The sequence below is a fragment of the Drosophila subobscura genome, chromosome A (genome assembly GCF_008121235.1).
Source record: "Drosophila subobscura isolate 14011-0131.10 chromosome A, UCBerk_Dsub_1.0, whole genome shotgun sequence".
Lineage (NCBI taxonomy): Eukaryota > Metazoa > Arthropoda > Insecta > Diptera > Drosophilidae > Drosophila > Drosophila subobscura.
This window is the reverse complement of record NC_048530.1, coordinates 14,977,499-14,988,365: the sequence shown is the minus strand read 5'-3', so window position 1 is coordinate 14,988,365 and position 10,867 is coordinate 14,977,499. Positions and strand designations below refer to the sequence as shown.

The 10,867-nt window shown below is 48.7% G+C and overlaps 1 protein-coding gene across 1 annotated transcript; it reads left to right on the top strand.

The window, feature by feature from the left end:
- Positions 1-424: 424 nt before the first annotated feature.
- On the top strand, positions 425-2,777 carry LOC117892281 (obg-like ATPase 1). Its single transcript, XM_034798404.1, has 6 exons — positions 425-440; positions 509-549; positions 635-854; positions 1,438-1,498; positions 1,561-1,942; positions 2,025-2,777. The coding sequence occupies exons 3-6, from the start codon at positions 674-676 to the stop codon at positions 2,592-2,594; spliced, it is 1,194 nt and encodes a 397-aa protein (XP_034654295.1). The 5' UTR covers positions 425-440; positions 509-549; positions 635-673; the 3' UTR covers positions 2,595-2,777.
- The last annotated feature ends 8,090 nt before the right edge of the window (positions 2,778-10,867 follow it).

The window sequence follows — 10,867 nt, the reverse complement described above, 5'->3', positions numbered from 1 at the left end:
TCTCATACGTCCATTAACTCCTAAACCAAGTTCAGAAAATACTATATTTATATATATACCTATAATTATTATATATCCCATACCTACCGGTTGACAAGCAACAAAGTGTCCAATACGTAAATTCCATTCCCACGCACGTATCGTTTTATGCTATTTTTGTTGTTGATCCTATTTTTAAGCGATCCAATAAAAGAATGACATGAAAACCGGCCAAAATTGTGGAAACTTAGTTGATGCATTGGAAAAAATCATAGTTTTAGCGCTGAGAGTCCTAACTAGCTGGTAATATTGAATAGAATATCAAAATCGAGGAATTTGATTTAAGATTTACGGTATATTTACGGTATATTTTAAAAATGACACAAGGCATATTTAGGTATATTTTTGAGGGTCTTGCGGTAAGAAATCCGCGGTCACATGTGCCGCATCAAAAGTTATTTGTAAATATTTAAAACAATTCCACCAAAGATTTTCTAAAATTTGCTAACAAATCGATTGGCCCTTGCAGCGGAAGACAACAGTGGAGCACACACCACCAGCCCAGCGCATGTAAGTTTAGACCGCCGGGAGTGAGGTTATGTCGAAACGGCTGGCCGAAAATAGTTAAACAAAAATTGAGTTCTTCCGCCAACAGCAGTCACAGAGGAACAGACCAGAGAATAACAGCCACAAGATGCCACCTAAGAAGCACGATGAGCCGGAACGCAAGCCCCTGATCGGACGCATTGGCACCAATCTGAGAATCGGCATTGTCGGCGTCCCCAATGTGGGCAAGTCGACGTTCTTCAATGTGCTGACAGAGAGCGCCGCACCGGCAGAGAACTTCCCCTTCTGCACGATCAAGCCGAATGAGAATAAGTATTACCAATTATCCGTTTTGCGAGGCGCGCGGTGCCCCCAGGGGAGGACCCAAGATATCCGATATTCCAGGCGGGGGCAATTTCTTTAATCATTGTAATCAGTATTTTGAATATAATTTTTATTCAAGACTTGTCGATGGCAATGGACTGCCCCCCGGGAGCCACATCCACAGTCGCCTGAGCCGCTTCTAATTCCAAATTGCTTGCTGGCTCCGCCTGCACTCCATTGAAGTGGACGAGGGGACTGGACTGGTCCTTCTAAAAGAAACTATTTCGTTTGGGGCGTGTCGCTGCCTTAGCAATTTGATCAGATCCAGTTTCCAATATGCAAATTGCCCCCGCCTCCAGTCCATTCAGTCCTCGGATCGGTTTCAGTTTCTTGAGCGACTTCATTTTGGTTTGCGGACTTCAAGCCGCTCGGTGGATTGTACAAAATTATAGAAAATTGCCATGATTGGCGGCCCGCTGAGGCTGCCGGGGTTTCCCAATCGTTGCCATATCAGCTAACATGCGTCTCGCCGCCGTCTCTTCTCTTCTCTTATTTATTTTCATGTGATTGCCCTTGCCCTACCTACACGTCGCGTACCGGTGCCCGATGAGCGCTTCGACTACCTCGTGGAGTACCACAAGCCGGCCAGGTGAGTCCTCCTTGTGCTTTCAGTTTCGTTACGAATGTGTCACTGACTTCTGTGCTTTGCAGCGTGGTGCCGGCCTACCTGAATGTGGTGGACATTGCCGGCCTGGTCAAGGGTGCCGCCGAGGGCCAGGGGCTGGGCAATGACTTCCTTTCGCACATCAGCGCTTGCGATGCCATTTTCCACTTGTGCCGAGCCTTCGAGGACCCCGACGTGACCCATGTGGAGGGCGAGGTGGACCCGGTGCGCGATCTGGAGATCATCTCGGAGGAGCTGCGCCTCAAGGACGAAGAGAAGCTGCTGCAGAACCTCGACAAGCTGGAGAAGATGGTGGCCCGTGGCGGCGACAAGAAGCTGAAGCCCGAGTACGACTCCATGGTGAAGATCAAGGAGATCTTGATCGACCAGAAGCGTCATCTGCGCTTCGAGGACTGGAATGCCCACGATGTGAGCGCGAAGCAACCAAAACTCAATCATTGCATCCCGCTCTTACTAATGCTCTCTCGCCCTCTCGCTCGCTCCTGTGTAGATTGAGGCGCTGAACAAGTATCTGTTCCTGACCTCGAAGCCGGTCATCTACCTGGTGAACCTCTCGGACAAGGACTTCATCCGCAAGAAGAACAAGTGGCTGCCCAAGATCAAGGAGTGGATCGATAAGAACGATCCCGGAGCACTGCTCATCCCCTTCTCTGGCGCGTTCGAGCAGCAGCTGAGCGAAAAGAATGAGCTCGAGCGCAAGGCCTACGAAGAGGAGACCAAGTGCAAGAGCCAGCTGGACAAGATCATCATCACTGGCTACAAGGGACTCCAACTGGAGTACTTCTTCACCGCCGGCCCCGACGAGGTCAAAGCCTGGACCATCCAGAAGGGCACCAAAGCCCCGGCCGCCGCCGGACGCATTCACACTGACTTCGAGAAGGGCTTCATCATGGCTGAGATCATGCACTTTGCCGACTTCAAGGCCGAGGGCAGCGAGGCGGCCGCAAAGGCCGCTGGCAAGTACCGCCAGCAGGGGCGCAATCACACCGTCGAGGACGGTGACATCATCTTCTTCAAATTCAATGCCGGCGCCGGTCTGAAGGATGCCAAGAAGAAATGATACCGCCTGGCCGCCCTCATCGCCATGTCCACTGTTCTGTATATTAATTTGATTTTATACTCCCAGATGTTTCGCTTCGCCTAAAGGCCACGCAGAACCCAAAACCCCGCATGATCATGCCTTAGAATGATGCATTTTGAATTTCTATTTGTACGCCACGTAAACCACTTTTGACAAACTCAACCAAACGTTGTTCTTGTTACTGGTGCAGCCAGGGTAGTCGTAGAACGAAGGATTTATAGCTTGTGGTACTTCCCGTAACTGATCGCCACACTGCGGCCACGAGCATGCGTTCGGTGGAGAATCTTTTCGTGTGGCAAATTCTATTTTTAAGCTCTTCTGATTTGATCTGTTAAAACGACCTTGATTGTCCGGGCGGGCAGGCAGATATTTTTGGTACATTAGCTGTGGCATGATGACTCGGTCATGGCTCCTCGTGGAGCGTGCGTAAGTGTCTCCTGAGCTGTTAGAAATCTTGCGAATAATTTAAACTTTTGTAGAACATTTTCAGCACAAAAGCTGTGGAAGTGTTTTAGCTTTGAGTTGCGATTGTAGTCCAATGGTTTATGGTCGAAATTATTTGTTATATTTATATGAGATCCAGCCGCAGGTTCAGTAGACCAATCGGTGGCCAGTGTTGCAGTGGGCAAAGTTAATTTAGTTTAAGCCTCAGCAAATGTATCGCTTCCCATCATTAGCTGCTGTCAAAGGTGGCGGGCATTGACAATTTCGCAACTGAGGTTTCTGGACTTAACTGAATGCTGGCTCTGCCTTTTCTTCTTAGGGGAAAACTTTTTAATCATCTTGCCACAGCGCTCACAAAGTTTTTGGATGGAACACCTGTGCAAAGAGCGCCGGCCAGCAGCAGTGCAAGCAGACAAGGCACAAAGGCAAAGGGCCAAAAGGGGAGAGCGATGTGGAGCAGCTCTTTGCTGTGTAAATGCAGCTGCAAGACGCACACAAAGCGGCAAAAAGCGGGTGGTTGGTGGTTGTGGGTTGGGTGGGGCTGGGACTGGGACTGGGACTGGGACTGGGGCTTCGGTGGTTGTGTGGTTTCTCGCCCCATCACCGACTCTGGTCGCAGCGGCAAGTTTCTAAGCACATAATTTGGTTTACCGCATTGCCAAACATGCGCCTGGCAGCAACACGCACCAGGCTCCTCAGCGCCCTCCGACCACCACACTCCTCTCTTGCCCCTGCACTGGGCGCCGTCTCTGTTAATCTTTGCCGTAAGAAACTTTCCTTGTGCACTGTGGGACAGATGCTTGGCATTTCAACTTGGATCTCCAAAAACGAATGATATACTCAGCTTATTTATTTAATTAAACACAAACTGCTCAAATATTAATTACACTGTGCAACAAAATGGCAACTTTTGAATGGAAAATTAGGTGTCAAATCTCGATGAGCAACCAACCTCCGCATATGTTCCATGTGAATAATTTAATTTAATTGAATTGCAGTCGAGAATTGTACGGCCTTTGCCTATGTTTTTCCTTCTTCGGGTCGATAGAATGGAAACAAATTAAAATAAAGCGACAAAAAGTTGTAATTTTCCACGATTTTTAATGTTTTTTGGTAATATTTTGTATGGTTATTTATTTATTTATGTTTCTTATATTTGTTTGAGCTTATACATATCTATCTAATGTATCAAAATATAACAAAATAAGAAGTTTAGAATAATTGAATGAACGAAAAACAATTTTTAAAAGTTTTTAGCCATGCGAAAAAAATACAACGGCAGACTTAAAGCTATGAAAATTATTTGTTAAGCTTCAACGGCTCGTAATTTGTTTTGACTTTATTATGCATTAAGTTTTGTTAATATATTGCTTTGTTTTAGCCGAAACATTCTACAAATCTCGCATGTGATGCGTCCCACTGTACGTGCCGTGCCATTCTGCACTCTCCTGCATCCTTTTGGTTGGCCAAAAAGTTCCGGCGTGGCTGCCAACTTTTCATATGAAATGTGCAAAATTACACACTCCCAGGACCAGTTCTTGCGCCCCTCCCAAGAAACGAGCCGACAAAAATATTTGAAATGTTTTATTAGCTCAGAGAACGAGGAGCCAAAGGAGAGGTGGAGCGTGGCAGGGGAATGTAAATGCAATTGCAGTGGATTTGTAGTTAATTAAAGTGTAATGTCTGCCCATGTATGACTGTGTGCTCCCCTCTCTGCTGCACCTCCTCCTGCTTGGTTGGCGCCCCAAAACGTTGACAAGCCCCATCAGTGGGGCATGAAATATTGCCACTCTAAGCCCGGCAAAATGGCTCTGACTCTGACTCTGGCTCGGGCTGGGACTCGGACTCGGACTCTGGCCATGGCCCGTCAACAAAGAGGCCAAACACAAATCATTCAGAGCTACAACAAGTCCGGCATGGTAGGAGTCCTTCAGTTATTGGGGATACCCTTTCGTTGCTCCAGATATAGCTCCCGGGTACTCCCGTTACTTGCCTTTCATCGAAGCCAAGAGACTCTTTCCAAAAAACATTTCCAGCCTGTTGGAGCAAAGGTTTTTGTCTGTCTTGTTTGTTAGCTTGCCATTTGTCAGGGTGACGGTGGCAGCGGCGGCATTCGTGCACTCAATTCAAAAATTCATTCAATTCAATTGAAAAATGGCGTTGAATATTTGACGCATGCAACGGCAGATGGGCGAAGGGACAGTGTCGCTGGCAGTGGCAGAGGTTTGGGTGGGTGTGGATGCTGCATCAACTGTCAGTGGCAGAAGCCTGTGGGGGCAGCATGGCCAGCAAAGCGTTAAAAATGGCTGTCATAAATTAATGAGCGACGAGCCGTTCGTTCGAGTGACGCATCCAAATTGAATTGAATATATATTTTTCGCTGAATTGCATTCATTATTCATTTACAGCTGCCTTGCCGTGTCTTCAGCGTGAATAGATTTTGCCACAGCCACTTTCCTGTCGCCCTGCTGTTCCCGCTGCCCCATTATCCTATTCATCTTCGCTAGCGCCGTTTGTGTGCGTGTGTGTGTGTGTGTGTCCAATTGGATGGCCACTTTAATTGCTTGTAAAAAGTGCAATGCACCGTAAGCAGAAACGTCGTTCAATCGGCCACTCACCCACTGACCCAACTGGCCCGCGCGCCCACGATTAACGCATCTGCAGAAGCCTCGGCAGCCAGCCGAGGCTCGTCTCAATTTCAATCCCAATCTGGCCATAAACGTGACAATAATATAAATCAGCAGATTGTGCCGCTCGCTCGCTCGCTCTCTCTCTCTCTCTCTCTCCCTCTCTGTCTTGATGCAGCAGCAGTGCCACAGGGCATCATCCTCGGGACTTTATCATCATAATCATACTCAGCAGCATACCCATCAGCATCCCCAGCATCATCATCGCCATCGGTAGCATCATCATTGTTCTTGTCGTCTACGTTGGCATTTAACTTAATGCCCACATGCGGCGACAGCGTAAAACGATCTGAGTCCGGGATTAGAGAACACTCCCTCCAGCAGCAGCAGCAGCAGCAGGAGCAGCAGGAGGAGGAGCACTGGGGAGGCAGGCAACAGGGAGGAGCAACAGGGAGGCGCACTGCTGCCTGGCTACAGGATGTGGGCTGGCTGCAACTAAGGTTAAACGTGCCGTTCCTGGAAATAAAGCGTGTAATTGTTTTGGCAGCTGCCGAAACGTTTTAACAGCTAATTAAGGAGCCATCAGAGACGCAGAGAGAGAGAGAGAGAGAGAGGGAAGGCAGAGCGAAGGCAGTCCTACCTGTAGTAAATCTATTTGAAGTGCAGAATCTCGGCATACTTGAATGGGTAACTAAATAAATCGTATTATTTGAGTACTTTGATTACACTTTTCCAACACTCCGCCTGGGCTAGCAGGCTCTGAGTCGGCTCTGAGCAGGCTTTGAGTCGAAGTAATTACTTTGGCGCTTCCCTCCAGCTGTAATCTTGACATCCCAGCCTGAGACCGCGACCGAGACTCTCGATTACTCGCAGCGTCATATTTGAGGCTTCGGGATCCATCCGGCTGCGGTTAATCCCCTTCGCCTCCATCCTCCCCCTTACTGCACTTAACCATATGAATCGTTGCGGCGAATTCCCCTGCCAGGGCGGGGCTTTGTGTGCTCAAGTTGATGCCGCAACGCACGAGAGTCAGAGGCAGAGCAGAGCAATCTCATTAACACCTCCACCGTCCAGGGGCTCTGCTCTGCACTCTGGACTCTCTCTCTTCCGCGGTGGGAGCGTGCGATGAGAGTAATTAAATTCGCACGAGCAGCAGCAGCAGCAGCAGCAGCATGAGTAGCAGGGCCATGGACTCGCTCTCTGCCATAATCTCTTTCACTCACAACTAATGAGCGGGCAGATCAGGGCAAGTGGCCAGCCACGAAGAAAGGTATTTCTGGTCAAAGAGCGCTGAGAAAGTCAACGCTGGCAAACAATACATTAAGCGACTTTCAATCTCTCAGTGCTGCCTGCTGCCTGCTTCCGTGTTCCCGTGAGCAAACAGACACAGACACACACGCACACGTACATATGTATATGTACACACACACACACGTACACACACGTGCCACGTATGCCACCGGAAAATGTGTTCATTTCCGGTGTCAGTGTCAGAGGCAACAATGGGGCAGTGGTAGTGGTAGTGGCAGTGGCAGTGGCAGCGGCAGCTTCTCGCCGCCAACTTTTGCCCGTCGTGACTTTGATGAAAAATCGCGAAGCTGACGCCAACAGGCGACCCCAGCAGATACGTGAGTCAGGGAGTGTGCGAGTGTGTGTCTAGAGATGGCAGCGTGAGTAGTTGCACGGAGTTTCAGCTGCACATTCCGCCATTCTCCCACTCACGACACGAGCTACGTGCATCCCTAGAGAGCTCTCCCTCTCTCTCTCTCTTATGTGCGCTGCACTTCATTCAGGCGAAAAGCGAAGAGACATCATAATAATGTGGCCCATGTGGAAAACAAAGCAAACAGACAAACAAAACCCGGGCCAACAAGTGAGCGAAGAGCGAGGAGCTCAAACAAAAGGACCAGGAGAATATGCCAAAAAGTAGGCAACAAACAGCCTCACCCACACACCCACACACCCACACACACAGATAGACTCTCGCCCAAATGCAGCACACACATATAAATATTTTTAATTTCCTGTTATACATCTGGCACAAAGGGAAGGAGCAGAGCGAGAACAGAGAGAGGGAGAAAAAAAACCGAATTCTATAAAGGAGCATTCATATGCAGAGCTTTCCCACCTTTTCTAACTTTTTTCTAACTGGGCAACCTCTGGGTCAGGGAACCCATAAGCCAGGCCCAAACCAGAACACACAATAATGCAACTTGCACCCGAAATGTGCAAGAGGACAAAGGGGCAGAGGGCAGCTGATTTAATTAACAGCAGAATTTCGTGTAATGGATCTGCCAGAATTTAATCTTAAAGTTTTAATTCGATTTGGCTTCACTTTTCGCTGGAATTTAATGCGAGTGTCGCTGTACGATCTCAGGCATGACTAATAAGGAGCCAAGTGGGGGCTTTTCATGCTTGACTGGGCCATCGATGAAGCAATTCCAGTTCCCAGTCCCCATCCCAGCTCCAGCTCCAGTTCCAGCCCAAGCCCCAGTCTCAGCTACAGCTTCAGCATCTGCCTGGCTCAATCCTCCACTGCACTCTCTCTCTCTCTCCCTCTGTCTCTCCATTTATCCCCTCTCTCTCTCTCTCTCTCTCTTTCTCTGGTCGTGTGTGGCTGTAAAGTAATTTATGGCATGCTCCCTGGGCATCCATATGCCTGATTTATGGCTGTTATTGAAAAATTCTTGTTGCAGCTTTTAATTATGAGGCGAGGTGCAAACAAACACAACAAAAAAACCAAACAGTACCGAACAGAACGAGCTGGAGCAGGAGCAGGAGCAGAAATAAAAGGTTAAATAAATACTCGAACAAGGAAAAAAGTGCAACAGGGGCGACAGACAGACGGACGGACGGACGGACGGACAACCCATTGAGATGATGATGACTGCAAATCCCCCGAACAAACAGCTGAAACTGAAACCAGAAATAATGTCACTCCGGGGAGTGCCGAAAAAAACTGCGCGGTATTGTGGACTTAAATTAGCTGAAAGCGATGCCGATACATGCCCCAAAGAGTGCGCTCTGTATGCCGTATACGTTTTAATTTGCCGGAAATGAAGCAGCAATTCGAAAAAAGAGAGAATTCCATTCCCAAAAAGAGAAAAAAAGAAGCAGCAAAAGGAGCAAGAGATGGAGCTGAAGCCGCTGCTGCTGCTGCTGCAGGATGCCAGAGAAGAAGCTGAAGACAAAACGAGTTACATGTCAAAACACGCGCCATTGCACAAAGGGAGGTGGAGTGGTGGCATGGTGGCATGGTGGCATGGGGGGGCAGGTGCCGTGTGACATGCATGGCGCAAGTGTTTTAACACAATTTAATATGGCCCGACGACGACAGGGAGAAGGACATGGACGGGGACGGGACGGGGACACGGGTACGGGTACGGGTACAGGGGGACCAGCACTGGTACAGCGTTGGCCGACGATGACTGCGGGAGATGACAGAGAGATGGCGGAGACAACTTTTCCCAGCGATGACATGCACCAGAGCCAGATAATATGGGCGCTCGACGAGGCCCAAGATGGCAACGAGTCCCACGTCTCCCACTCCAAAAGGACCAAGCGAGGAGCGGTGGCAACCAGCAGGAGCAGGAGCAGGCATAAAGGAGTAGGGAGCATGGAGGAGACACACAGACACACGCCCCTGCAACGTTATTAAATCATAAAGCGCAAGCTGCCGCCGTCTGAAGCTCTCCCCACACATTAGAGGTACGGCTCGTGGATCCATGGAGCAGGAGCTGTAGGTGGAGCCATGGCAGAAGCAGTCCCAGGATATGGGCTCAAAAAGAACAAATAACACTGATACGCGTATGCTTATGGAGAGTCAACTGCATGCGACTAAAGGAACACCCTGTACAAACAGAAGCAACATAAAGAAGCAATTTCAGACAGCCAGAGATACGGATAAGTGGATACTGCCCAATGAGCAGTTACATTTGAGTTGTAGTAAACAACTTAAGTCAAAAAATATGAAAGGAAATATCTGAGCTGAAGAAACAATCAAAAATGCTGGAAAACCTCAGCTTTATAGCTGATAGCACTGCAAATGTCGTATGAAAATTATGAGTCAAAGTTCTAAAATGTTCGCTGCACATATTCCAAGTCTCAGAACCTTCAACCAATTAATGGCTCTATTTATTATACATCTGAGAGGCTGTACAAACCGAACCCAACCCAGCATGAAAGTATAATTTGTGTAGGGTATCAAAGCGACTTATCTGTAATTGTAGCCTCTTGTTTATCGTAGTTGTTGCAGTTGATGTTCATCGTTCATCGTTCATCGTGTTGTCTGTTGCCGCTGCCGCTGCTGTGTCCCAATGTTCTGGAATTCTGGAATGGCTTAATGCTTAAGCGCCCGTCGTTCCCCCAAGGTTGGACAAACGCACCTGTGCGTCACGTTGAAACGGAAATGGCCCTCTGGCTGGCAGGGAAGAACAGAGCATTGCCATGGTAGGATTAACGAGCTGAAGTTGCGCTCCAATCTGAACGGAAAACAGAGACAGAGAGAGCGAGAGAGAGAGCGAAAAAGATAGAGAGGCATTACAATCTTAATTAATTTGTTTTGTCTTCGCATCAGCGATGTGGGTATGAAAGTAAACACATCTCTTGGCTGTTCGAAGCCGGTTCGAAGCCCCATCCCCATCCCCTTTGCCATTCTGATGTGCAGTGCTGTTGTTGCTTGATTTGTGGCAATGCCCCATGCCTCCATTCCGCAGGGTGCATCGCAGAGGCGAATGTACCGAGTCGTTATTGAAGATCCGCCAGTACGCCAGTCTATTCAACGCCGTCACAATGGTCGCACGGATCACGCTTGCGCTCGCCTCGATGCTGATGCTGATGCTGGCTCAGAGTTCGTTCGAGCTGCCGCTGGGAGAGGCCTCCTCAGATAGCGTGTTGAGCGTGGACCAGGCCTTCCACGAATGCTGTCTGCAGGTGAGGCTGTCACATCCCAGGAGTGCATGTGCAGCATGCTTACATTTGGTGGCACCCGCGACCACAGCGCCACCGGCCGACTTAACAAAGAACACCCTGGACAGTAAATGCGCCCGGGGACATTCCGGCTGCGTACATATTATCAGCAATGAGAAGGAATCGAAGGAATCGAAGGAGTCGACTTCATAGACATTTAAGAAACTCTGTAAAAGTAAAAATTGAAGGAAGTACAGTCAAGATTCATCAATT

Excerpts from the sequence above, each read along its gene's own strand:
- LOC117892281 (XM_034798404.1), top strand. The coding sequence starts at position 674 with ATGCCACCTAAGAAGCACGATGAGCCGGAACGCAAGCCCCTGATCGGA. Across the intron at positions 1,499-1,560 it reads GAGTACCACAAGCCGGCCAG|CGTGGTGCCGGCCTACCTGA; the intron begins GTGAGTCCTCCT and ends TGTGCTTTGCAG. Across the intron at positions 1,943-2,024 it reads AGGACTGGAATGCCCACGAT|ATTGAGGCGCTGAACAAGTA; the intron begins GTGAGCGCGAAG and ends GCTCCTGTGTAG.